A 27,983-nucleotide genomic window follows, 5' to 3' on the forward strand; every position below is an offset into this window, starting at 1 on the left:
GGTTCACGTGTTTCTCTACAGTGCTGTTGTGGATTGTACTCCTAAAAGTTAAATGCTGTGTTGTATTATAAACTTGAAAGCCTTTGCAGTATTTCTAGACATTGTAGGCAGGTATGTCCACATCACTAAAACACAGTGAACTAATCCTGTTAAGCTGTTGGCTTAATCCTGCAAAAACTCTAATGGAGTTTGTCAACTCTATATGGGATTGTCTGTGTGTGTGTGTGTGTGTGTGTGTGTGTGTGTGTGTGTGTGTGTGTGTTTCTTTGGGACACTATTGTAAAGACCTGTGATGTGTCCTCTCTGGTATTTGCCAGATTAAGTGAGAGGGAGCGCACCTCTTTAGCAGATGGATAATATAGAGTTCTCACGTTTATCTTAATATTCTCATTCAGTGTTTTTTCATTATACTGCCCAAAATGATGTCCAAGGCGCCAAGGTAAGTGTATCATTGCTTTTAAGCTATTTTTGGATTGCGATGCCCATAACATCTCTATAATAATAATAAACATACATGCACTATACTCACATGGCAACTGAAATAAGGAACTGTGAGCATGTTCAATTCTTTACAGAGAAAAGTTTGTAATATTTACCTGTTCTGTTTCTAAATGTGACCAGTTTATTGGCAGGGAATTCTCTCTTTCTTAATGTGAGGGACATGGGTGTGGTATAGATTAAAACGTTTTTTAGAACACTTAACATTGTAGACTCCGTGCGCAGCCTTTGGCTGCCTAATTATGTAAATGTTTCCTGGCACCATTCTTCTACTCTGAGCTCTAATTTACAACGTAAAATCCCCTCCATCTCCTCTGAAGTAATCACAGCTTTTCCATGTGTCATTATGGCAAAATTAGAGAAAAAGACAACATATTAGCCTTCAGTAATGATTTTGCATTGTGTTTTCTAAACAGTGCAGTAGGCTGATTCGGGAAACAGCTTGTTGACTTGTCAGGTAGACATAAGGAATACAGAAATGATCAATAACTTTAATTATTTTATCTGAACCTTGAACTGCACTTGAAATAATTGTGTCATGTTATCCATATCCATTTAAAACAATGATCACTGACACATGCATCAACTGCATTCTATTTCCAAAAACTTGCTTACTAATTTTTTTAATTAGCTTAATACACATATTACATACAGTAAAAGGGCCAGCACAGAAATGTTGTCTATAAATGTATAAATTATTAAATGTTGCCAAATAAGATGTGGACCCCCCCCCCCCCCCCCCCCCCCCCCAACACAAACACACACACACACACACACACACACACACACAAATTTATAAAAGTACAGGATGACAGGATGATTTATGCTCAACTGTCTTAATCTTATCTATAACAGGTGGCCTGATACCCTGGTCAACTCTAAGACCAACAAACCTGCACAGAAGACAGGGGGGAAGGTAAGTGCCAAAATCTCTTCCTAAATGCTGGTTTGAAAAGTGATGAACTAAAGTGTGTCCATCCTATTTTATCTCTCTCTCTCTCTCTCTCTCTCTCTCTCTCTATATATATATATATATATATATATATATATAAATATATACACATATATAGTTGAAGTGTCCAACACGTGCCCTTGAAATTACGACTTACTTTACATTTTCATTTTTATTCATTCTTCTAGAAAATGTATTTTCCCCCTGCAGACTGCTGCTCAGCTGCATTGGAAACATATTGATGTAGAGCACATTTGATCACAATAAACCAATAAACACGATTTGAGATAGTTTATGATGTTTATAAAATGCAACAGCAGTATTGTTAAAAAAAAATTGAGTTTTGAAATTGACTCATCCTTTAAGGGATCGTGTGGGGGTCCTTTAAATAAGATCTCTTAAATACCTTTGTCTCTGTAGCACTAACTTAACATGGACCCAATTTTCTCAGACTGGCTGCATATTTTTGCTAGATGTGCATGCATTTGGTTTTATTTATGTAACCAATAATGGCCAAGGATGAAGTTAGTGCATTTACAACCCTCACAAGCTGCTAAGTCAGGACTCTTCAAGCCTCCTTTAATTGATTTTTCTGTCTTGTGGTTCGGCCACAGATTGATTGCCCCTGCAATTGGCGAGGCTGCATCTCTAGAGACTGGAATAAACTGCCTATGTCTGATGGCTTTCCATTGCTCAAGAGTGATTAAGTTCAAGGGTGTTTGTGTCTATGATCACCGTGTCGGTCAGATGGTACTTAAGCAAATTAAGAGCTCTTTTGAGGATTAAAAGGTTCTCTTCACTGGTGATTGGATTGTACGGTATGTGTCAAAGAGTCCTGGTTGGAATGGGGGTGAGCAAGAGTTGCAATGTACAGTACATTTAATATTATCATCCTCAAAACTGAAAACCATATTAAACTTTATACTTACAAATTAGTCGTATTTTTCTGACTTATTTTCTCAGACAATCACTAGTCTCTACTCATGCTCTTTTCTTTCCCCCAAAGGAACCAGCAGCATTAACTGTACCTGCATCTAATAGAGGTAAACAGGCAGGTAGCTGTACGAATAAAACCAACATTAGTGTTGGAAGGAGCAAAAGCCTCAGCAGTAGAGGTAGTGATTCAACTACTAGCGGCAGTAAGGCTGATGGCAGTTTGAAAAGCGGCAGCCAGGGTTCCAGACAAGCATCTCGCCCGGCCAGACCAGCTTTTCGCCTCTGCAGCAGCCGCAGCTTCTCGTCCCTCCACACCTCCTCTCTCACCGCTTCTCCGTTCATGAGAAGCAGCCGCTCTCTCAGCAGACTCGACCGAAGATCCACTGGAGGCGGTAATTGCATTCATGTGTTATTTATGTATGTCTGTTTGTAAAGTATTATACAGAATATTTATCCAAATTTAGTTAGATTACAGTCAAAAGTCCTAACTATGGCTAAAAAAAAATCTAAATGTGGTGGCTCATTTGTATTATTCCATTTAGTTTTTTTTCTTGCTCTTTGTTAATCACAATGTCACCAAAGATGCTTCTGAAATTGCTTTATATACAGCTGTTGTGTCTTTACTGCTGTCTCTGAAATAGATTCAGACCATGCAGTTTCAAGTTCACAAGTCAAAAAAGGACAAACTGCTGAAAAAAGAGCTCTGTATTCTGGCCAGCTGTTCTCCTCTGATGAGCAAATCAGGTTTGGTGTTATTTTTGAATAATAGTAGAGAGTTTTAGTTTTTTTGCTGTTATTGTGTTATATTTCAAAGTAAATATCACAACCAGTTTTGTTAATGTGTTCTATTTACGTTTCCATTATTAAAGGGATAACAAAGACCAGTGTCATGGCGATAAAGCTGATAAAATGAAAACAAGCAGCTCCTCTGAGCCACTGGACTCTTCCTCCTCTTTGGTTTCTACCACTTCAAGTCATCGTCACTGCAACAAAGTAAAGAAACAGGTATTCTTACTTTTAATGTAAGACTGTTACCCTAGTTTCAATACTGATCATGATGTGAGTGTGACAGGCAGGAGTATATGATTGAAGGATATGTCCAGTCTGGCTTCTTGCTGGTTACTGAAGGCATGCCACATTTTGTGGCCTGTGCTGTTGACCATTAATGTTTAATTTTTAATTTTTATTTTTTATTTAAATTAAATGATAGTGTATTTATAGATACATATACTATGTATATATAGCACTTGATGATGAGCCTTTGTCGGTTTTTGTGTTTGCAATATTTGCAATGTTTTATACCTTGGCAGTTTGTGTATTTTGTAATGCCTCATTTACAAATTCATGAAATGATCAGGGTTTTCAAAGAGTGAAATTAAGTCAAAGTCATTGGGCTATTGAAAGACAGGAACTTCAGAATATCTAAACGCTAAGGAATCACACAATAAAATATTATAAACAAAGATTCGTGTTAAAAACATTAGCTAACCTTTAAAAAACTCAGAAACTCAGATGTTTGAGCTTTCTGTGTTTTCTTGTGTCACAACTGGCTCATAGGCTGCAACAAACATGGGAAAGCAGAAGAGGTACTGTATTAGCATAAAACACAGACGCAAAAGGGTTACAGCACCCATACTGAATGTATGGGTGTGTGGAAATGTCTGTAACAAGCAAAACCAAAATGACAGCTGAGGTGTGGCTCTTGACCGAGACCCAGAATAATGAATAATGATGATCATTGATAAAGCAATGGATCAAATTTGTTGATTATTTATATCCGTTATTATGATACACAATATTTCTTTGGTTTTGCTAATAAGATGCTTTGCTTCTTCTTCAGCCCGCACTGTTTAACTTTAATAAAGGATGGATGATGCGGAAGGATGCATCTGGTCAGGTGAACTGGTCAATTTACTTCTACTTCAAATTTTAGCAACAGTGGCGTGATTACAGGTCTGACAAGCCAATAATCATGTGCGGTGTCTTGTTCTGCTTAGTGGCAGAAACACTGGTTTGTCCTGACTGACCAAATCCTGAAGTTTTATAAAGATTCAATAGCTGAGGAGGTGTGCTGGTTTTCTGCTATATTCTGCTCTGTTAAAAAAAAAGATTAATGTAACTTCACTGTTGAATAAGAATATCATGTGTCTGTCAGTATAGAGATTGATCCTAACAAATTAATTAAATAGGTAAAAAACAAAAATGACACTCTATTCAACATTAACTGTGAGTGAATGCTTGAATGGAGTTTCATGTCACAGATATTTGCCCTAAGCTGTCTTTGTTCCGGGATTGTTCCATTCAGGCAGCTGATGTGGACGGTGAGGTAAACTTGTCCACATGTTTTGGCTTCAAAGACTACCCAGCTCAGAAGAGCTGTGGTTTGGTTGGTCATGTGAGTTCAATAACTTCTCGAATTTACAGTCAAACAAATGAGTAATGCAAATAGTAGGATGAGTCTGATAACATTTATATTAATTCAGTATTGTGATGGCAGACATTTTAGATTTTAAAAACCGTTCTGTAGATTTATTTCTCATGATTTAATTTTACCCAGATGTTCATGGAATGACATATTTAGAGCAATACAATAAAATAATCCAGCTGCTACACAGAAAGGTAGGCCAAGTATGTGCCAGAGTTGAAGCAACCAGAATCAATGATCTTAAAGCATCACAATTGGTGATAGCTGTTGGAGCTAAAAAAGAAAAATGGACCAGCAACCCTTTTGTTACTTTGGGGTGGCAGTAGCTCAGTCCGCAGGGATTTGGGTTGGAAAACGCAGGGCTGCCGGTTCAAGTCACTGCATGGACTCAAGTACGGAGTGTGGACTGCAGACTGTCGCTGGAGAGATACCAGTTCAGATGCCAGCTGTCCGGATGCTCCTTGCACTGCCAAGGTGCTCTTGAGCAAGGCAACGGATCCCAAGTGTGGACCTAGTATGGAGGAACTCTGTGGCCATATATTATAGAGGCTCTGTTGCTTTGCACTGGTACCAAGGTTGATTTTAGTTTGTTTTGTTGTTTATTCTGTCAAACTTATTATGGTTTTAAATATCTAGAGTAGGAATCCACAAACAAATCTTTCTGCCACTCTGGAATCATGTGGCTTTTAAGCTCCTCTGTGCCTCTCTCTTTGAGGTTTGACGTCCTCTTATATGTACAGTATTCCTTTTTTTTTTTTTTATGAAACCCTGAGTATTCGCTGCAAACTACACTTTCTCCCCTTTTATGTTGTTAGTTATTTATTTCTCTGCATCTGTACAATCAAACTGGTTTACACTTGATCTGAAGGCAATGATGCTCACTTACTATAAGGCTTGTGTCTTTTGTTCTTTTCTTGACTAATATACTGTGTTAATATGTATAACCTTTCTGTAATGATATTTCACAGGTGTTTTTTGTTTTTGGGGTAGATTTTTTTTTGGATTAACAGAAATGTTGGTTAAAGGTACAGAGGGTATAGTGTAAATCTACAGATTGTTTCCGTCTTTGGATTAACATAAATGTCCGTAAACTTAAGGAAAAAGGTACTGGTAATGCGGTTGGTTTTCTTACAGTGTAGTGATTTTATCTGTCTGGTTCTGGATGCCATTGCAAACAGCCAATTTTCCTGCTGTCTTACTGTACTGTGGTGTATTGTGCTGTTTTCCTATTGTATACCAGTAACAATACATCTACACATCTACTACAACCTATGCACATTCGTCTTTGCAGCATATTGTAGTACATTTGAAAAATGGTTTTAGCAACCATAAAACATATTTAATTGAGAAAATTCCTTTTGGATGCTTGAGTAAAGAGGAGTCAAGCTGATTTGATGTTACCTAAAATCAAGGGTAAATTAAATTATTCACACATTTTAGATAAATTGTGACAAAATGTAAATACATGATACATAAATACAACTGGAAACCGTTTTTAAAGCCAACACATCCACTACCTTTTAATTTAAGGTGTGTAACAAATAATATTTCTTTTCTTACCACAGACCAGAGACGGAGTGTACGCACTCGGTGCTATGACCTCTGGGATGAGACACAACTGGGTCCAAGCAGTGTTGAAGAATGTGAGGCCCAGTCTTACTCTTGAATTCACAAGGTAAATAAATTGTTCAAAATGCTGCATAACTGTCGTCAATTAGCAGCAGTCTACATAAGTTTCCTTTTCATTTCTCACAGCTCCCTTTCAGTGCAAGAAACTCATCAGAAATCACAGCATGCAGACTCACAGTCAGCTGAGGGTCTGGAGCAAGCTGAACACCCAAACAGCTTTTTGCAAGAGCACAAAACCAGTGAAAGTGTAGAGGAAACACATCAACAGCAGAAAAAACAGGTCAAACTGCAGGCGGAAACAGAGGAAAGTTCTGCTGATGCATCGGCAATGATCGCCTCCTCCTCTGCTCCTCCACCGCAGGGTGAAGGTGCTTTCTGTCTTCAGTGTACGCTTCATGTTGCAACCATGTGGTGCTTCTATATTAGTGGTTTGCAATCATGTTGTATATATTTGCTTCATAGGGGACTAGACACAATGATACATGTCTAGATATCAGTACACATCACATTGTACTAAATTTATTTCTTTGTATAACCTTCTGTGCACAAGGTGTGACAGATGTATCATCGTGTGTAGAAGGAGCTGGAAGTGACAGTTCTACCTCCGCAACATTGCTTTCAAATCTTGAGTTTTGGGAGCAACAAGTATTGACAAACGCAACATGTGAGGACACAAAGGAGAAGGATAAATTGCCCTGTGAGCAGCAAACTAGACAACTTGTCAAAGAGGTGGGATTGTGTTTGAGTGTGTGTATGTTTGTAATTGTCACAATTGACACAACAATTGATTAAAGCATGTTCAGCTAAATATGTAAACACATGAATACCCGATTTGTGTGACAGTTGTTTTACTATTTTTCTACAGCTGGAACAAACACAGAAGGAACTCTCTCAAATGCAGCAGTTAAACTGGGATCTGCAGGAAGAGCTAAAACGAGAGAGAGAGAAGCCTTCCAAGGAAAGGGTGAATGCACAGGTATATCACAGTAGACACTCAAACATATACCATATCAGCATGCAAAGCCCAGTTTGCCCTAAAAGCTCACTGTTGTCCCATAGAACTATCCTTTCTCCAACTCGTCTTCGGAACAAGCATTGGCTTTACAGCGGCTGCAGAAGATAAACCATGACCTCCACTTTAAGCTTGAGGCTCAAAAGAGTAGCCAGGAGGAAGCCAGGGAAGATGAATTAAGACGAAGGGTGGATCTCTTAGCTCAACAAGCGCAGCTACTGGTCACAGGAGACGCCACAGCACTTGCACAAGCCCATCTGGAGCAAGATCGTCGGCAGTTTCATGAGCAGCAGATGGAGTGGGAGCAGTGCGTGGCGTCCCTGAAGGCCCAGCTGAGTGCCAGTGAGGAGCAGAGGAGGGAGGCTGGGTTGCGCCTCGCACAGCTGCAGCAGGAGTTGCAGAGTTTCCACAGTCTCCAGCAGGACGCTGATCGCTTGAACAAACATCTCCAAGAGGTGACAACTCAACTTCATGCTAATGAGGAAGCACAGGCTCAAAAGGAGGCTCGCCTGCAGAAGCACCTCACACTCCTTCAAGCAAGTCAGGACAGAGAAAGGAGGAGCTTCGCCGCTAGCCTGGCACAGGCAGAGCAACACTCACACGACCTTCAGAAGAGACTGGACACGGCTGAACAGCAGGTTGAGAGCCTGAATAAGACTCACACCTGGAACAGGGACATTGAGGAGGCTCAACAACAACTTCAAGAGGAGCTAACGTGCACAGTATCCGCTGTGCAGAATCTTCAAGATGAAAGAGAGCAGATAGACCGTCGCTGTCGAGAGCTGCAGAACCAGTTATGTGAGGCAGATGAGGAGGTGGGCAGGCTGCAAAGCCGCTTGAAAACCGATGAGACGCACTACTACAATCTTGAGCACTCATACGAGAGAGTTAGTGAGGAGCTGCAGCTGGCCTTAGGAAAGGTGCAGCAAAAGGAGTCTGAAACACAGGACATACGAGAAGGCTATGAGAGACTCCTGGACAGGAAGGAGCAAGAGCTGAGTGAAGTTTTGCTGAAGATGGAAGTCCTAGGTAATAGCCTTGAGGAGACGGAAGTGAAGCTGAATGACGTATTGAGAGGCTGCACTTGTAACTTTTCTCAGCTGAAGGATGAGAACATTGAGAGACAGACAACTGATCTTCTCACTTTAAATGATAGCCGGCCGAATGCAAGAGATTCACATGCAGTTGAACATGCAGAAGATTATCCAGAAAGATATATGTCTGTGATCCAGATGCTTGAAACCAAGCTTTATGTAACAGAGGAGAAACTAAGGGACATCATGCAAAGACTGGAGGAGCACCAGAGTCACATCAGTTGCCAGGACCCCCACCTTTGCTCCCAGCTAACTCAAAGCCGAGCCACCACTCAGCACCTCAGTCTGCTGCTCCACAGTCGGGCCAAGCAGAGCCAGCGATTCGCCCAGGAGACAGAAAACCGCTGCAGGATGTTGGTCGGCAGGTTTCAGGTTGCACTGAACATCATACAAGTCTGCAGAGAGAGGCTCCAAGCCACTCCAATTAATATCACGGACTTTGAGAATCAATTAGCAACCGTTGCAGCCTGCCTTCAGCAGGGAGAGAAAGATGCAGAGAAACAACAGCATGAATCACACAATGAAAGCAAAGGAGAGGACAGGATCCTCAATGATGAGACATTACCCTGCGCTGACAGCAACATTAGTGCTCAAAGTGAACCCCCAAGTGATGACATGCAAAGTGTTGGGAAGTGTTTAACGAGGGAAGTATTTGTTGTAGAAAAAATGGTGTCTGTCCTTCAGAGTCAACATGGCATTGGGCAACTATCCTTTGCATCAAGGGAGGATGTGGGGGATTTGGCACAAAAGTACAAAAACATAATCTCCCAAAGAATAGCCCTAAAAACAGAAAAAAGGACTGGGAGAGCAGAATGTGACAACAGTGAACCTTTAGAGAGGGCCATTGTTGGAGTCTGTGCTGAAGCGGAACTCATTTATACTGCCTTAAAAGTTCAACATCAATATGAGAGCATGACTCAAGTAAATAATCAAGAAGTGGAGCCTCAAAGGAAGAGTCTGGCAGACATCACCCCCCCAGAGTTGGCTTCCTATAAGGAGCAAGTGAAGGGAGAGGGCAGAGGTTCAGAAGGAGCTGCAAAACCAGTTGAAAGGATTGAATCTGATGTCCAAAAGGTAGAGGAAAAGAAAGAACCAGACTGGTTGGAGAGACTAATATCCCGGCTACAGAAAAGGGCAAAATCCTTACGCCAACTCTGCCAGGAGATTTCTGATGCCAATGCAGTAGAGTGTAGAGTGGATGATAATTGGGAAAATGCTTCTGCAGCTGACTTAAATTTGATGCAGGAGCAGGCAAAGTTAATTTATTTGTTAGACAGGCTTCACTCAGATTTAGAGCAGCAGAAAAGTGAGGTGTTACAGGACAAACTGCAAGCTTTGTGCGAAGAGCAGGATATTACATTAAAGGATGAGCAGGAGGCTGTTAATCACACCTTATGTCAGCTTCAGGAGGACAACAGCGTATTAAGAGAAGAACTGGAGTGTGCTGAGCAAAAGATTGTATCTATAGAGACTGGAAAGCAGAGGCTCCTGGAAGACATACAGAAAATTGAGGATTATCATGAGGAACGGATGAAAAAACTGGAAATGGGGTTTCAAGAGAAGATTAGGGAACTGCAACAGATCCACGAAAAAGAGATGAAGCACTTGCATGGTCACTACACCAAGTCTTCCAAAGAGAAACAGACCAAAACCTGCACAGAGACACCTGCTTTGACTGAAAGTACCTCCTTCATACCAGACCAGACTGCGGTGGCGAGAAAAGCAATATTGGCAGGTGGTGCAGCAGCCATGAGAGAGGCTTACCAGAAAGATCTTGAAAAACTTGAGGTAACAAAGACCTTATTTCTTTATCCTATACCCTGTTTCTTGATGAAAGCAAGTAATGATTTTGAATAGAGAACCGTTTCTAAATTTCGATACAGACATCCTGTCATCAAGGTGTCACTGCTATGGAGGAAATGCACAGGCAGCTGATAGGTAATCTACAGCAGCAGCATCAGACAGAGGTGGCAGCACTTCTGAAGGAGAAAGACAAGCTGCTGCAGGAAGAGACATCTGCCACAATGGCAGGTAAACGTCTTTCAGCGAGAAGTCATACAAAAATAAAAGCACTTTTTTTGTGACAGTGGATTTTTGCTGAAGTTGTAACAGTGTTTAAATTGATTCACAAACAATATATAACAATGAAGGACATTCCTATAATAACATGAGAACCGACTGCATTTAACTGCAATGAATGTTAAAAAATAAATTATATATATATATACACACATATATATATATATAGATAAGCAATTTATTAGATCAGCAAAAAGAAGACTTACTATACAAGAAGCTTTTGTACATCGTGAAAAGATAGTTAAATATGCAGAAATTAAGTTACTCTAAGGTAACAATGGTAAACAATTATACAAGTTTTCATGTCTTTGTGCAGCCATTGTAGCAATGAGGAGAGCCCATAAACAGGAGCTGGAGAAAAGCCGATCAGCACAGCACATCAAGGAGTGCAATGACATCGCACAACTGCGCATTGAATATGAGTGAGTGACTGCTGGTCCTTTTGTTTTTTCTCACATGTTGAACGTACTAGAAGTCACCTGCATACATCAAACTATACACTACTGCCGCATATATTGCAGGACTCTCGCATTTAATTGTGATGTGTACATTATGCAGTACTACATAAAGTAGGCTACACATCACAAAGTAACAGTGTTTGGCGGTGTCAAGCGGTTTTAGAATAGAAATGTTTTGGATTTTCCTTAGTATCTGAAGTTTTTATTTATTTATTATTTCTTCCTGCAAAATCATATTAATTTTTCCACTTAAAAATTTAATCAAAAATGGAAATATATATATATATATATATATATATATATATATATATATATATATATATATAAAAACTAAGATTTCCTGTCTTAGGTTGAGAATATAATCAATCAATTTATTAACTCAGAATTAGTGTAGTTTGCTTTCTAAAGTTAAAAGAAAATTGATGATTTAAAATAACAGAATAAGTAAGTAATCAATAGCTAGCAGGTAAAATGTATTTCCACCAGGTGGAGGTAGAAGTCACTCTGTATTTGGTTTTACAGTCAAGATCGACTAAAGTTGATGTTTATACAAAGCATTGGAAGCAGCGTTTCTGTTTGCTTCACCACACGGATGAGGACAAACTAACGAGCCCTGAATTGGCTGCAGGTGTGGCAATGAAGGTCTTGGCCTGTGTCACTGACCGCTGTCCGTGGCGCTGGTACCCGGAGAGTGACAAAAGAGCAAATACTAGATAGGGGTGCCATTGTGTTTATAAAACTCAACCTTTTTTTCACACAAACTGGTTGGAAGAATATACAAATCACACTCCTAGTATTTCCATAATTCAATGTAGGCCTGATAGTGATCTGATCTGTGTTTCAGAGTTGTAGCTACATTTAATCTTGAAAAATGTCAGTGTTTCCCATTTTTCCTCCAACTAAGCAATGTCACGCGTTTTTTAGACTACAACAACAATATTTTTTGTCATATACAGCAAACATCTCCTCACTATCTGCCTATCTCCCGCTAGCTGCCTACAAAAAGGAGTTGGTTGAGCCATCACCGCAGCAGCGTTAGCATGTAGGCTACTTCCACAATGTGCTTTTATGACTCAACCAACTCCTTTCTATTGGTTATAGGCTGGAACACGGTTTGCTGTGGTTAGTGGTGCAGGTTGGGACAGTTTGTTTAGGTTGCTGTTTGTGAAGCATGGTTTAAAAAAAAGTGTGTTCTGGGGATAGGCAGCTAGTAGTAAAGTACTTTACTGTACTTTACTTAACATATTGCTTCTGCTTCACCATTGCAGGAAGGAGATCCAGTTGATGCATAAGGAGCTTGAGGTGTTGTCAGTTCAGCACACTCAGAGATGCCTGGAAAACTCTCAGCTGAGCCAAGAGCTGCAGGATGAGAAACAAGCTTTGATGCAGTACCAAAAAGAAAACCAGGAGCTCAAAAAGAAGCAGGTATAAACATTTTCTTCCCACGAAGGTGTCTTTCTCATTTGTATCAGATTAACATAGCCACATGGCTGTCTCAAAAGCCATTTGTAAAATGTATAATCTCCCCTCTGTCCCTGTCGTCCCTTAAAGAAAGAGACAGATGAAATGTCTCAGCTACATTTATCGCTAAAAGGACAACAAGCACATGTTTCCCCTCAAGAAACCGACTTCTATGAGATGGAGGTAAGTGTCACAGTTTAACCTTTATCTTTGTCCAACAGACAAAATTTCAAGAAGAAGAAAGTAGTGATGCTGTCTGTGTATTTAATTGTTACCATGCGTTTTAATTTGTTTGTGATAGTATAAGTGGTTTGTGTATTATTAAGTTATCCCTCTTGAGGTTATACATACACATGTGAGAAAAAGTTGCAATACTGATAATGATTTCCGGTAAACAGTAAAATGTTAGCATTTAACGTATACTCTTCTCTCCTTTACTATAACACACAACATATAAACTACTGAATAACCCTAAGGTACTGTGTTGATGTACTTTATGTTACAGGTGATTCTGCGAGCAAGGGAGGCAGAAATGCAGTTTCTCCGACAGGAAGCTCGTTCTCTCAGAGAAGATTTGAAGATTGCTCGAATGGTACCGACATCTCTTTTAAATCTGGGGATCTTGCTAGATTACAAGATTACATTTTGAAATAAATATTTAAACATAACTAATTTTGTATTTACTGAAATTAGTGAATGATCAGTCACAATACAGTCTGCATGGAGTGCTGCTTGGGTGTGTAGAAAGTTTCCCTGAGGTGCTCTAGTTTCAAAAGGGGATATTGACCATGCGATCACTTTTGAACAAGTATTAGAGACAGCCCAAAGGTGACCATTGTGTACTTGCCCTGATGGAGACCTTAATGGCTGAAACACATAGGCATGTTTTAATGACTTTATTAGCCAAGAAGATATTAAAGACTTTTTAACCACTTCCCTCTTGAATGCCTCAGATTCCCTCAACCATTTTCAATATAAACTATGTCTTTCTGTGTGTATGTATTTGTATGTGTAACAGGACAAAATATATGCCCAAAACAAGCTGAAAGCCCTCTATATGAACAACCAGGATGAACCCTATCATGATGTCAACAAACTCTGTGAAGATGTTAAGTTCCCCACTTGGTCTCCATGCAAGGACGCCTCAGGACAGAGCATTGGTGAGGATTTCTGCACACACACACACACACACACACACACACACACACACACACACACACACACACACACACACACACACACATACATTCATGTTGCATTAGCATAAAGACTGGAAACAAGGGGAAACAGCTAGCCTGCTTTGTCCCAAGGTAAAACATACATTCAAAGTGCCAGCACCTCAATCAATCTCCTCATCTAGGCCTAACTCTCAGAAAGTGCATTCCCCAAAATGTACTTTGGGTGGTTGCAGTAGCTCAGTCCATAAGGAGTTGGGTTGGGAACTAGAGGGTCACTGGTTCGAGTGCCCGTGTGGACCAAAAAGTAGGGAGTGAGAATTGGTGTCTGGAGAGATTCCACTTCACCTCTTGGGCACTTTCAGGTGCTGTTGAGCAAGGCACCTTACCCCCCAACCGCTCAGGGCGCTGGTTCGGCTGGCAGCCCACTCACTCTGACATCTCTCCATTAGTGCATGTACAGATCCTGAGCATGTGTGTGTATGTGTAGTTCAGGACTGCGTGTGATACTAACAGAAATGTGGACACAGAGTGTAAATTGTAATTTCCCCATTGTGGATCAATAAACAGATTAAAATTAATTAAATTAACTACTCCTTTAATTCCCTTCCTGTCTATTCCTACCTTCTTGTTGTTTCAGAGGAAACTATGACAAACACAAGTAATGCTGCTCTTTTAAAGAAAACAGAGAAATCTTCCCTCTCACGTCAGATCAGAGGAGTGAGATCAAAGGTAACCTTTACGGCTGCACCATCTGCTTTTTTTTCAATTAACAAATTCAAAAATGTTCCCTTCATATGAACCATTTTAAACCCTTTTTTAAACCTCCACCTCACAGTAAAGTGTTACAATCATACTAACTGAAGATTAAGAACTGTTACTCTTTCTGTTATTTTCATTTTTTTATGTGTGTTTGGCTTGCAGAGTTTAAAAGACGGCCTCTCTATCCAAGAAAGAATGAAGTTGTTTAAGTCATTCTGATCCAAACAAGATGAGAAGGTGGATTATGTGTTAAGAAGTTAAAAAACAGAGGATTTATTATACATTATGTCTGTTTAATGAAACATTTGTTATTACACAATATGTTTTATATTACATGTAGCCTAACTGTTTTATACTGTGTAAAAAGTTGATTTGTTGTTTTTATTAATGTGCTTTAGAAAATATGTATATGAATTTTGGTATGTGTGTGAGAGAGGGAGAGCGAAAAAGCATCATAATACCACTAGAGGGAGCAACAAACTGTTTTAAATAACATTTCAAAAAGATTTACTCTAACATGTAACACAGTAATCAAAAAGAAATTGCATATATTTAGGTCATTAGTACATTGCACAGTGTAATATACACTGTACTTATAGACACACTGCCTTTGTTTTTTTTTATTAAATTATTCAGCGTGTTGCATCAGTTGTAAAAACACTGTTATTTACATATTGTACCACTAGATGTAGCATAATACAATATTTACTCTCCCAGCAGAGGTGACTTTTGAAACAGAGGTGATGTTGGTGTATCTTTTTTGATGACATGCAGCTGTTTTATGAACCAAAATATTTGAGCTGCAAAATAAAAATTAGGGCAAGAATTTTTGGAAGGTTAGTATTTTTCTTGAATCAACATATTAGTCAATGATGTATGAAGGTGGGATCATTCAGTTATATAAATTCAAACATTAAAGTATTTTTTAATTAACCAAAACACATGTTTGTGTTTCCCTGTTTCTCTGACTGTGATAAAGTGTGTCTATAAATAACCGTGTTGTAAGATATGTAAATGGGAATTATCAGTAGCATGCTGTAAGGATAGATAGCCTTTATTATCCAGATGGAGATTTGTTTCCACAGGAGGTGTATGTTCCACACTGATAAAAGATTATAGGCTACTAAAACTAAAGAACAGTTATTTAAAGATTTTAAACGAAAAAGACAGAGAGCTAATATGGAGGTTTGGGTCACATGTGGTGATATAGCTAAATGTCAACAAAAAACTGAACCACTGTGCAGCTCTTTTTTTTGTCAGCAGCAGTGGCAGTGTGGCACACATGGACCTGAGGAGGCTGGTGCAGGAAAACACTGATGTCTGTTCTATTTCTATTTCTCTCTCTCTCTCTCTCTCTCTCTCTCTCTCTCTCTCTCTCTCTCTCTCTCTCTCTCTCTCTCTCTCTCTCTCTCTCTTGGGACTACACAGTACAGCACCTCATTAATGGAGCAAGTCTGAACTGAGCCTGCCAGTGATTTCAGCAGGGTCTCCAACATCAGACCAGACGTCATACAGAAGGAAAATAGTCAAGGATTCACAAGTTTCATAGTTTAGAGATCCAAAACATATTGAATCAATTTGAATGAGTGTATTATTAAAATCTTGTTGACATTCAACGTGCCTTGCATTACTCAGAGATATGTTTCAGGTCGCCTCTGTTCACCCCTAATGCCTAATATTTGTATCCTTGGAATTATCTAGAATGTTGTGTGGAGAGCTTTTATTTCATTTTTAATTTATGTCTAATTTTATTCTATGGGAACACAGTATCTTCAGATATCTGATTTCTGTGTGTACTATAAACCATAGCTCGGTGTCCTTGCAGAAGCCCTAATTTGTTTGTTGGAGTCATATTCCTAAAGAGGAACATTGCACCTCATTAAAACCCAACACTCATCTTTCCTTCCCTGACAATCCTACGTGTGAAACTGCAGTCATGTGAGCCAACACTTTGAAAGAGCAACGCTGTTTCTTAATGTTATCCATAAGGGATATAATTCTGCACCTATGAACTTTTTTGGCTTGCTGGGATATTTTAAACAAAACAAACATAATTTTGGCACCTGATACCTGAAAAACAACGTTGCTTTTACATCAGGCAGGTAAGATTTTCCATCCTAAAACACCTCAAGAATGTCAATCCGCAACCTGCAAGTGGAGTTCATACTGTGTCATCTAATAGATTCAAAGTTTGTCACAGATAAAAGAAAAATAATGATATGCACAAAAGTTTATTCTTAACTTTGGAAATATCAGTTTAACATGATAATCTTAATTTCACATCCACACTTTGCTAACTCTGAAGCTTTCACCTGCTGAAGAACACTTTAAGATCTGGTTTAAAGCTCCGGAAAAAGAGTAATTGGACTAGAGTTGAAGCAGTAAATGGATTAATTGATGAAAAGAAAGTATACATAAGAAAAGAAAATGAATTGGCAGCTATGTAGATAATTGACAAGTACAACACAGCTTTATTTTGATCAGGTCACCTTGGGCTCTGAAAACTATGATGATAAATTAATTTGTTTTTTTTTAAATCTGCAAACTAATCGATAATAAAAGTAATCATCATTTGCAACCCTAAATTATATGGGATTATTGTGTTCTATGTATAATTTTAATTGAATTTAATTTGAACTGAAGTGGACCTTGGTGTGTAATTATTCTGCATTGTGTATGATTTGCAAATTGTACTTTAATTAGTTTTACTTTAAATTATCACATTAAATAACGTTTCTTAAATAGAAATTTGTGTCAAAGCATAAAGGAGCATTTGAGCATGATTGGAGTTTTAAGGATTCAGCCTCACAAGGCAGGTTGTCTCTGTTCTGTTGTTTATGGGTAGACTAGGTGGAGAATGATATCTGACTGATATCCTTTTAAATAATGCATAACAAATTGCATAAAGTAGGGGTTCCTGGTGTTGCGTACATTCTGTCCCTTTAACCACATAATTTCCTTTCGAAATATATATTTGTCTTGTCTTCTTAATCTTGATAGGACAGTAAAACTAAGAAAAGCTTAAATCTTTGGAAACATTTGACAAACACGCTCACAAACAGTTCTCTCATGGCTTTACTATCATGTACTGTCATTCTTTTTTAATTCCTTCATTATTTTCTTGACTACTTTCTAATACTAATTACATTTACTCTGATTACAACATGTAACAAAACAAAGAAAGTTATTCTGAAACATATATATCTCAAAAATAAACTTCTCTCAGTTTGTTTCTGCATTTCTTTGTGTGGGGAGTACAGAATGTATATGTGTGTGTGTGTGCGTATGTGCACCTGCCGGGTTGGGCTGCCCCACAAACGCTCCCAGTCCTAATGACTGATCAGCGGCTGATGTAGAAACACCAGTACAAAGGTGCACCTGCTCAGGCTGTAAAAATAAGTGGCCCATTTGCAAAGATCAATTACTGCAACCAGCACCGCCTGCTTCCACAACGATACACTTCAGTAGCGTTTACATTGCAGCTGACGGGACCACAACTCTGCTTGTTTTTCCTCTCACATGCAACACAAAACTGCGTTTGTGTTTTTAAATGGATGTGAATACGAGGGCGTTGCATAGGCTTGTTTATTTCTATTTTGATGTGGATCACAGTATTACAAAATCAGGTCCAGAGGTTTGTGACCTACATGGAACTTGAATTTATCAGTGTTTCCATGGCAATGAATATATCTTACATTGTTCACCTGGGACAAATATAAATTTGCCACCAACATCAGTTTAGCAATGCCAGCCTCGGTGTAGCAGATGAGGAGGCTGATTGGTAATGTGTCAGCAACAAACAAGCAAAGTTTTATTGGTGCAAAAACATGTGTGAAGATGTGAAGCATATTTCTTTCAGGTACGATATGGACATATTTAAAAGCCATGAACAATAATTCAATATGAAACCACTTAATAGGCACCAATTTTATAACTGAACAACTGACGTGAACCAAGTACCGACACATTTTTAAAACAGGACCAGCTTTTCAACGTTTCAAATAACCTTTTTGTCATATGAAGTAAAGAAACATCACTGTCCACTTGCATGGGGTAGGATAACAGAATTAACTAACAGATTTGGATTGAATGCAGAAGTCACTTCACAGTAAGGAGGACCTGAAGTTCAACCTCCTGGCCTGTTTATAACAAGGTGAGTGCACTTTGTCATGATGAGGCAGGATGTTGATTAGGCTGATCTGGAGCAGACTCTCTAACTGGAGCAGGGAGGTTAATGAACAGCTCCCTAAAAAAAGTTGTGTCTCTCTTGTATATGTGCAACATTTCTTTGTGTTTGGTGGGAACACAACGCCTCTCTTACCCACTCAGGTTGTTTTTGGCATTGTTAGCTGCCAATAGAGACATAAATATCACACATTCTTGTATCTTTCATGTTTCATTTATCTCTTATCACTGCTGTGTTGAACAAGTGTGCAACCATTTTGTTGGAGGTCCAGCTTAGCAATAGATTTAGCTCTGTTCCTAAGACTGACAAAAGTGAATGAATTTTCTGCTGTTTTTCAACAGATGAAAAAATAAACTCAATCACCAGGCCACTGTAACCTAATTTGCCAGCACTGACTATGAGGTGAAAACAGTTAAAAGTTACAAGCTCTTGCTGAAAGATTGAACAAATGTATGCACTGTGAAGATGAAACACAGCAGAAAAATATGTTTTTTAACTGTGTGATTGATGTTATTCTCAACAGCAATTACAGGCCACGTCTTGGAACTATAAATACTGACATTTAGCTATGTATAGATAGCTATAGATGACAGTACAATGAGCTGCAGCAAGTGAACATGAGCAGCAGGAGTGCCGCTGAGACTGAACTAAACAGACGGCTACACAGTTGTATAATTGGAGTACCTGCAAAGCTCAAGATCCTGAGTGTCCTGCCAGGACCAGTTAACGCTCATGTCTGACTGAGCTTTGAGTGTACATCCTGTGTCTTCCATATCACATATGTTGGATAACCACAACATGAAATAACACTCAATATGAATCACAAGAGTTTGTGCAGATTATCTGAAAGGTGATCAAACTGCAGCGTGTGTCATGAGTGTGGTCAAGCCTGGCCCACTTTGTCCTGCCGCAGTGAGGCTGCCTTTAAATAACTTGCTGGGTACGAGGTATTGGCCGGGCTCTCTCTGTCCCTATAGCACACTTCACATACCCATCTGGTCTGCCATCTCATAACTGAACCCACAACCTGTTTACAGGCCTAATATCATAGTAACGTACTGTAACAGTAATGTAGTGTGTATGTAAAGCTATGACTCACCCACACACAGTATCACACATCCAAAAAAAGTTTTGAAATGTGCTCAATGAATAATTACATTTATAGCCTGCCAAATGTTTTATTCAACAGATTTTCTGTTAAATGGGAAAATATGTAAAAATACACTAGTCTTAGTGCATTAGGGAACACAGATCCAACAGCACTGACACTATCGAATATCAAACATTATTTCCTAGAATTCCTCTTAGAATTAGAAAACTGATATTCAGACAACCATGGCTTAGCTTCCTTGGATGCCATGCAATGTCCATCTTCCACACATCGCTAATACTGGAACTACTGATCCTGTTTCTGTCCGGTAAAATATTACAAACTCCCGGAAGAGTAGTGTGTCGGTGGGTTGTTAAAAAACCAGCACGAGATGTGTCGTAGCTAATAGCAAATATATTTTTATCTGGAGTGTTTGGAAATTGATTGCAGTTACCCAGAAGAAATATTTAGTGACAAATTAAGTGTGTCTGTCCTATGCTTTGGCCCAGAGTGAAATATCTTTCACTATACTATTGACACGTCTTTTAAAGTCATGCTAGCACGTGGCTATGTTGGTTGGTCCACCACTGTGGTCTAGACTGAAATATCTCATTCACGGTCATTCATGGTCCCCAAAGGATGAATACTTTGGTGATCCTCTGATGTGTTCCCTTACTCTGTGAACAATCTCCACATCTAGATGGATTGACACACAATTTGGTACAGATATTCATGGTTCCTAGATGGCGTATCCTAAAGACTTTGATGATTCTAACTTGTCGAGTGGTGCCATCATTAACTCTAACATTCAGTTTGTCAAATTCTTTGGTTTAGGACCAATTAGCTGTAATGTGTGTGACATTCCCATCAGCCTTAGCTTAAGCTAAAAGCAAACAGCAGATAGCATGCTAACATGCAGTAAGGGGAACAATGTGAACAGAACCTGGTTAACATCAGCAAACATGCTGTTGTTATCGTAGCCTAAGTACAGTTTTATAGAGCTGCTAGCGTGGCTGTAGACCACTCTACAGCCACACTAGCTGTACTCTAATCAAGGGAACAACTGCTCATTGGCCCTGTGATACACTAATTATTCACTGATTTCCTCCTTCCTCCAGGCATGCACAGAGCCAAGACAAATGAGTGATGTTCAGTAAGGAGCTGCCTACATGGGCTTTTCAAAGTCCAGCGTGTTCAACAGGAGCTTCTTTGCTTTATGAATCAGTTGTGGGGGTTTTTCAGTTAGAAAATAAAGACAACATTAGAGAGTATGGTAGTGAATAAGAAGTGTTAACTTTACTTTCATTTGTACCCACCTTATTACCACTGGACCAATAATACACCCAATGTGCCAATCTAGAAATCAATCGTATAAGTTTGTGTTTTGGTCATAGCTGGTCTCTCTAGTACACATCAGTCCTAGTCCATGGTAGGGGAAGAGCACTTCGTCTCCAAATGCCAAGAATCTACAGTGACACCGTGAAGGGAGGGGGAGGACGAGAGCTGAGCAGTGAGCAATAGTTCACTGGATGTGGGATACAGAGTGGGATCTGCAGCAGAACAAGATCAGATAGCTGATATACCAAGAAACTGTCAACTGCCCATGACTCTGAAATAAGCTGTGAGGTACTAATTTTGTGAATGGATTGGACCCTAAAGGCCATGTGAGTCCCACGGACATTTAATTTGGGATAGCTGTGATCAAGTCGTTGTGCTATTTCAGTGGTTCAAATTATGACTTCAGTTCTTCACTAAAGTCCTTTTCTAATTTCTTGTCTGGTCTGATCAACTGGATGTCAGTCAAGCAATAACTTTGGAGGACTTGACAGAAGGAGCAATTGTAATGCCCTGCGTGTTGAGTGGAAAAAAAGACACATTTAAAGCAGGAGGCACAGACATGATGGTACTCTGTGGCCATTTACTTCTCTGCCTCAGGAGGATAGAGTGGTTCTACCCGTAACAAAAGAGAAGATTTGAAGAAAGCCCAAGGAGAAGGATGCAGCAGTTTGGCTAAAAGACCTGGGAGAAAAAAGGAAAGTTGGAAATCAACATTTATTGGGAACACTTACATACAAGGTAAGCTGCTTTAGACAGAAAAAACTATAAATATAATACTGTAGCCAATACCCTTCAAAACAGACCTGTGGGCTGTCTCTCATTATTTAATTCAAATATATTTTGATAAATACTATAACGTAATACAATTTAATTTAAAATACTTAAAGAGTTTGAAGATTGTGTGACAATAATAAAAAAATAGTCTACCTGGAAATCAGTGTAAACAAATCAAACCATACCCTGAGATTATATCGTGATCATGAGAGAAACAGACTCATCTGTGCTCCAGTGCTGAGTTCACAGCCCAGCAGGCAAAGAGTGGCTCCTTTGAGAGCTGAGAAGCAGTCAGACAGAACATTAGATATTAATAACCTTTGCTTCCTAGCAACTAGAGCATTGAGAAACAGAAACTACTGCATAAAAACACACACATATCCATACTCAAACATGCACATAATGTCAAATTTGTTGTTATCAATTGTCATTCTGGAGTCTGTACTCGATTCAGGTTGAGGGTTGAATCAGTACAGAAAGTACATATCAAATTCATAATTTACTATGTGTTACTAAACTGTACAACGTCTATAGTTATAGTGTATCAATGGTGTGACACCTGCACGGCAGCCATGGTGACCCCATTTGGTTGCTTTAGTAAGATGAAATCTCAGTTGCTTTATAAGTGCCATTCATTGAGGCACATTATGTGATGTTCGTTTTTGTTTATGACCAAGTACCTACCAAATGAATGACATTCCCATCAGTTTAGCTTTGCTGCGCGCATGTTGCTAACACAGAGCCACTGACATGGCTGTAGACCATTACATGTTAACTATAAACCTGTTGCTGATAATGCCTTAGAATCCCAATTGTCTTCCTTTGGGTAATGTGTTTCTGTGTGAACAGGATGCTGAGAAGGAATCTAATTATATTGACCATGTAATACCGGTTCTTACTATCAATAACCAATCAAGACTTCATGGCACACAGTTTGTTGGAAATCACATGGAAGCTGTAACACATTTTATTGCTCGAACGTGTTAGAGGCTGCAATTGGATGAAGTTTCCCTTTTTCATAATATTATTTCCGTTAATGTGCCTGAAGTGAGTCCATCGATTACCTTTCAAACCATTTGGATCTGAAGCCTTTTCTGTGATATCCAATTTTATTCCTCGTCTTTTTCAGCCCATATTATTTTCCAGTGCAGCCTCACAAGGGAATCACACAGCCTCATCACAGTACTCCAGTGACTCTAATAGTTGTGCCAGCTGGAGGAAACAGAAGATACGTCACATAAAATGGCAGGGCATTGGATTAGCTGGCTATTTCTGTACCTTGTTGATTAGAGATACATATATTGTATCCACCAGAGTATTCCCAATAGAGCAGGGTGGAAAGAAAGCAAGGACAGAAAATCAAATGTCTGAAAGGATCTATTAAAAATGAAATGTAGTTATGTTTGAAAATTTGCCTGTCCTAAATTGAGTAGCGTAAATAAATCAATAGTCTCAACAGCACCAAAACACATAATTGTACATTACATTCATTGACAACGTTTATATTGAGAGGAAAAACAATCAAGAGTTGTTACCAAATCAACAGTGGCTACGAAAGCTTTGTAAATCAACAGCCATGATTAGTAACCATCTCTTTAACTATGTGGGTTGACAGTGAGTGAATCCTTAGAGAAGTCTATATTATCTATATTTTTTTTAAGTATATCATAAATAGCAGAAGTCTGTCCTAAACAAGTAGTCAAAAATAGTTATTGTCAAAAGTGTGGAACAAAGAGATAATGTGTAGATGGAGAACGTATGTTGTTTTTAAACTGAAGTTCTTTTATCTCACACTAAAGCTGCTCACAGGAAAATTTGAAGGGGAATTGAACATCATGTTCATTGGCCGTGTCCAGTGTATTTAATGTGTAATGTTTCTGCTGGGTCCAGAAGCAGCAACACGTTAATGTACTATTGCAAACATTACTGTGTGTCTGTTCAAACAAAGGTACATTAATTCATTTTTAACTTTCACTTTACATTCGTACAAATATTAATATTTTACCTGTCCTTCCTCTACAGGAAAATACTTTTGTGCCTCACTTCTCAATTCCAGTTGACAGAGACACTGTTTTGGGCGGAGCTGTCCACTTCCTCTGAGCCTTGTCCCTTTTTTATATGATCCAAGCTGATACTGTGAAGCCACATCGCTGTGCCCCACTGAGGCATGAGTGTGGGAAGGGCCCACCACCACAGCTTTGTGTCCTGTGAAGAAGCCGGCCTGAGACTAAGTACCATGCCTGCTGTGGGCAGCTTCGGCAATGGCAAGATTCACACAAGACGCAAATACCACAGCCGGTTTGTCAGCAAGGCTGGACAATGCAACATACACTTTTCAAATATGGATGAAAAGTCACAGCGGTACATATCTGACATTTTCACCACGTGTGTGGACGTCCGCTGGCGATACATGTTCTTGCTATTCAGCCTGGTGTTTGTGGTCTCCTGGCTAACATTCGGCCTGGCATACTGGGTCATCGGCCTCCTACACGGTGACATGGAACATCCTAAAGAGAATGACAACTTTGTTCCCTGTGTCATGCAGGTTAACACCTTTGTGGCAGCTTTCCTGTTCTCTGTTGAGACCCAGACAACCATTGGGTATGGTGCTCGCTGTGTGACAGAGGAATGCCCAGTTGCTATCTTCATGGTGGTTTTTCAGTCCATCATGGGCTGCATCATCGATGCCTTCATGATTGGTGCCATCATGGCCAAGATGGCAAGGCCGAAAAAACGTGCAGAGACTCTACTGTTTAGCCACAATGCAGTCATCGCTTTACGCGATGGGAAACTGTGCTTCATGTTTAGGGTTGCTAATCTAAGGAAGAGCCACATTGTGGAAGCTCATGTACGAGCCCAGCTTGTCAAACCCCGTTACACAGAGGAAGGCGAATACATCCCCTTGGATCAGATTGACATGAACGTAGGTTATGACAATGGCACAGACCGCCTTTTTCTGGTTGCACCCCTCACTGTCATACATGAGATTAATGAAGAAAGTCCACTGTTTGGCATCAGTAAACAAGATCTTGAAACATCTGACTTTGAGATAGTAATTATACTTGAGGGGTTGGTGGAGGCCACAGCCATGACGACGCAGGCGCGCAGCTCTTACCTACCGTCAGAGATTCTGTGGGGTCACCGCTTTGAACCCGTCATCTTTGAGGAGAAGAGCCAGTACAGGATAGATTATGCTTACTTTCACAAAACATACGAAGTACTGTCCACCCCCAGATGCAGTGCCAAGGACATGGAGGAGAGAAAATTCCCAACATCTGGCGCCAACTCTTTCTGCTATGAGAACGAGCTGGTCTTCATCAGCAAAGATGAGGAGGAGGAGGGATATGTAGAGAAAGAGGAAGACCGAAAGTGTTCAACAGACCTAGTGAATGAGCAGGCCATTCCCGTGGATGATCAAAAGTCCTCACATAAAGAATCAGAGATCTAACCTTTGGCTTTTTCTAGTTTGGTTTGTTTTTGGATGCAGAGCAGTGCAAGCGTCATGTGAAGAGCCCTGTGACTGTCATTCTCCTGACATGAGGATACCAAAATAGCAGCAATGATCTCTGTCAGAAAAGCAAGGACATTTATCATTGGATTTATTCCTGTGCTCTCCCGAAAGTTATGAAGCTTTAATGAAAACAAAACCTGTCAGGTTTCAATTTTCAGACAAAACTAGTCATAAAGTCTATGACAATAGCATGGTTTTGTATGAATATTTTGAGAAATGGTTCATAGTTTGCAACAAGTTTGGAGTGAAATTGACACTTTGCAGATGTTGTTTAGAAAACTAAACCTTGGGAATATTTCTCCAGATTAATTTGGTAAAAACAGAAGTGTAGATTAACAGTGGATGTTCCTCTTAATGATATCATTTTTGTGAACAACAAGACTAAATATTCTACATTATACAATGTAGAATATTTAAGTTGGCAGACATACTGATATACAGTACATGCATGCATGCAATCTAACCATGGGGGGCACATGACGAGGAGAGTTTTGAATATTTCTGTCACAAAAAGGGAAGACAGTTAATTATGCATATTTTAGCCAGTGGGAAACATTTGACCTGAGTAGATGTTAAATATGTAGTTTCTTTTTCAACTGTTTACCAGAAACGTTTTTGAGCATACACTGAGTGACTGAGCGTTTTTCCAAGCCCTGCTCCCCTTGGTGTTGCTACACCTGTGAAACTTTTTGTTCTTCCAAAGCAACATGCAATTTACAATAATAAGCAGATTTAATGCTCAAAAGCAAGTATTTTCAGAAACAATGGGTCCTTGATTTGAGGATGTGGTAGACAAAAGCTTATACAAGTTTAAAGGCCAAATCCAAAAAAACATCAATTTTGACCACGGGAACCCAAGCACACAAGACAAATACAGTACTAAGAATACATCTGAGAGTGCCTCTTGAAGAATACTCTCATATTTACCTCTTCTGTAATCACTTGTATTAATATGTATATATCTTAATACAATTTAATTTAAAGAACTTAATGAGTTTGAATATTATGTGATTAATCTACCTGGAAATCAGTGTAAACAATTTAAACCATACCCTGAGATAACCTTTGGCACATTACATTAATGTAAAAACAAGCTGACATGCAGGCAATCACAAAACATTTCTTCAATCGCATGTCTCACATTTTTAATTGTAAGACATGAGCATCCTAGTTTACATATCATTTTTCTCAGTTCTTATCCAGAGGCATTATTCTCTTTCTTTCTCTTACTATTAATAGGTGAAGTAATAAAGAGTTTAGGTCAGACTGTGTACCACTGCTTCACTTATCCCAGGTGAGATTACTTTGTTTTCCCTCCACATTTCTCAAACTAATAGCTCCATGTGGGTGTAATTACTACACCTGACTGCCATTTCAGCAAATTTCAACACAGTTGTATTTATAGTATATCTCGCTGACTTGTGCCAAAAATGTCAGAATGGGCTTGCTCCAGAAACAAATTGTGGTTCCACTGATATTTGAACCAAGTCAGAGGACAGATAGCTAATTTGTACATTTGTTAGGCCGTTATTGTAAATAAATCTTTATTATTTTTGGTTGATCATCTTTCTGGCTGAATAGACACTGAGTATTAAAACGTTATTAAAAACAATCTGTGTTAATGTCATACGTGTCTTAATCAAAGCAAGAAACTGGAAATACTCCCTTTGCGTGATGGACTGAAGTAACGTTTACTGAACTGAACGACCTCTTGTCTTCCACTAAATACATTTGAAGCAATCTGACTCTCTGAGATGTACTTTGTTTTCTTCTCACAAGGTTTTAGTTTGTTGTGTGAGACAACAATATTGAAATTGACATAAAAAGAAAAATCTCCTGTTGATAACCACAATAAAATATATCTCACAAAGCAAACAGTTTTCTTTTTCCTTCATGGCAGACAGACGAAAAATGCAGGGATTATTTTAACAATACACATCTGTTGAATGCATTTGTTGTTGAGTTAAAAAAAAAAAAATGGGACGGGAAAGGGGGAACTGTTTGATAAACATGGCGGAATGGATTGTAGTTTATGGCAGTGATTTGGTGGGATGATATCTGGTTGGGGTCAGAGGTTTCTTCTTTCACTCTTATGCAACCAATCAGGCATGTCTTTGCATGTGTACAGACAAGACTTGGCAGTACCGCTTGATTTCACTGCCCTGTGACCTTGAACAAACACACACACACACACACGCACGTATGCACACGCGCACGCACACACACACACACACACACACACACACACACACACACACATAAACATAAACATACACAGAGCACACAACTGCTACTAATGGTAAATGCTTAATGATTGTTAAAAGTCTAGTGAAATGGACAGATATGACTACAATATAATTGCATCTATGGGTTGGTTGTACCTACTGTACCCACTGTACATCCAAGCACCAAGATCATGTATTATTCGATCTGTCAGCTAAGGAGCTAAAGAGCGAGTGTACAAGATGTTAAACTTTTATCCTAGCATCCCATCACAGTGACATTCAACAGAATAAACTGTTCTACTCTTTCACGCATTTAACTTTCAGGAAGTAATCTTGAGCGACAAATGACAGTCTAATTTCTTACTTTAAGAGTGCTGC

At 39.2% G+C, this 27,983-nt stretch overlaps 2 protein-coding genes and 1 long non-coding RNA gene across 7 annotated transcripts; 2 read left to right on the forward strand and 1 right to left on the reverse strand.

Annotated features, from left to right (window-relative positions):
* The first annotated feature begins 244 nt into the window (after window positions 1-244).
* Window positions 245-16,129, forward strand: LOC117957499 (cingulin). Of its 4 annotated transcripts, XM_034893281.1 has the most exons (23): window positions 245-439; window positions 915-955; window positions 1,354-1,414; window positions 2,457-2,778; window positions 3,028-3,130; window positions 3,256-3,391; window positions 4,227-4,283; window positions 4,384-4,452; window positions 4,692-4,781; window positions 6,377-6,486; window positions 6,567-6,808; window positions 6,991-7,169; window positions 7,306-7,416; window positions 7,500-10,334; window positions 10,430-10,577; window positions 10,942-11,047; window positions 12,352-12,508; window positions 12,635-12,727; window positions 13,050-13,136; window positions 13,563-13,704; window positions 14,360-14,451; window positions 14,644-14,727; window positions 16,119-16,129. In XM_034893281.1, the coding sequence occupies exons 4-22, from the start codon at window positions 2,727-2,729 to the stop codon at window positions 14,698-14,700; spliced, it is 4,866 nt and encodes a 1,621-aa protein (XP_034749172.1). In that variant the 5' UTR covers window positions 245-439; window positions 915-955; window positions 1,354-1,414; window positions 2,457-2,726; the 3' UTR covers window positions 14,701-14,727; window positions 16,119-16,129. The 4 variants fall into 4 exon arrangements, with proteins under 4 accessions (XP_034749172.1, XP_034749168.1, XP_034749170.1 ...); XM_034893277.1 differs by lacking the exon at window positions 915-955 and having other exon boundaries at window positions 247-439; XM_034893279.1 differs by lacking the exons at window positions 915-955; window positions 4,384-4,452 and having other exon boundaries at window positions 247-439.
* On the reverse strand, window positions 12,085-27,936 carry LOC117957502. The gene is made up of 3 exons (XR_004659526.1): window positions 27,924-27,936; window positions 17,860-17,862; window positions 12,085-12,155 (listed from the first exon to the last, which is right to left on the reverse strand). It is a non-coding gene; the product is annotated as an uncharacterized LOC117957502 (long non-coding RNA).
* On the forward strand, window positions 21,193-26,106 carry kcnj12b (potassium inwardly rectifying channel subfamily J member 12b). Of its 2 annotated transcripts, XM_034893284.1 has the most exons (3): window positions 21,227-21,421; window positions 21,693-21,833; window positions 23,892-26,106. In XM_034893284.1, exon 3 carries the CDS (start codon window positions 24,037-24,039, stop codon window positions 25,315-25,317), a length of 1,281 nt encoding a protein of 426 aa, XP_034749175.1. In that variant the 5' UTR covers window positions 21,227-21,421; window positions 21,693-21,833; window positions 23,892-24,036; the 3' UTR covers window positions 25,318-26,106. The 2 variants fall into 2 exon arrangements, 1 of the variants encoding a protein (XP_034749175.1); XR_004659525.1 differs by lacking the exon at window positions 23,892-26,106 and adding an exon at window positions 22,999-23,832 and having other exon boundaries at window positions 21,193-21,833.
* Window positions 27,937-27,983: the final 47 nt, after the last annotated feature.

This window comes from Etheostoma cragini, chromosome 15 (genome assembly GCF_013103735.1).
Source record: "Etheostoma cragini isolate CJK2018 chromosome 15, CSU_Ecrag_1.0, whole genome shotgun sequence".
Lineage (NCBI taxonomy): Eukaryota > Metazoa > Chordata > Actinopteri > Perciformes > Percidae > Etheostoma > Etheostoma cragini.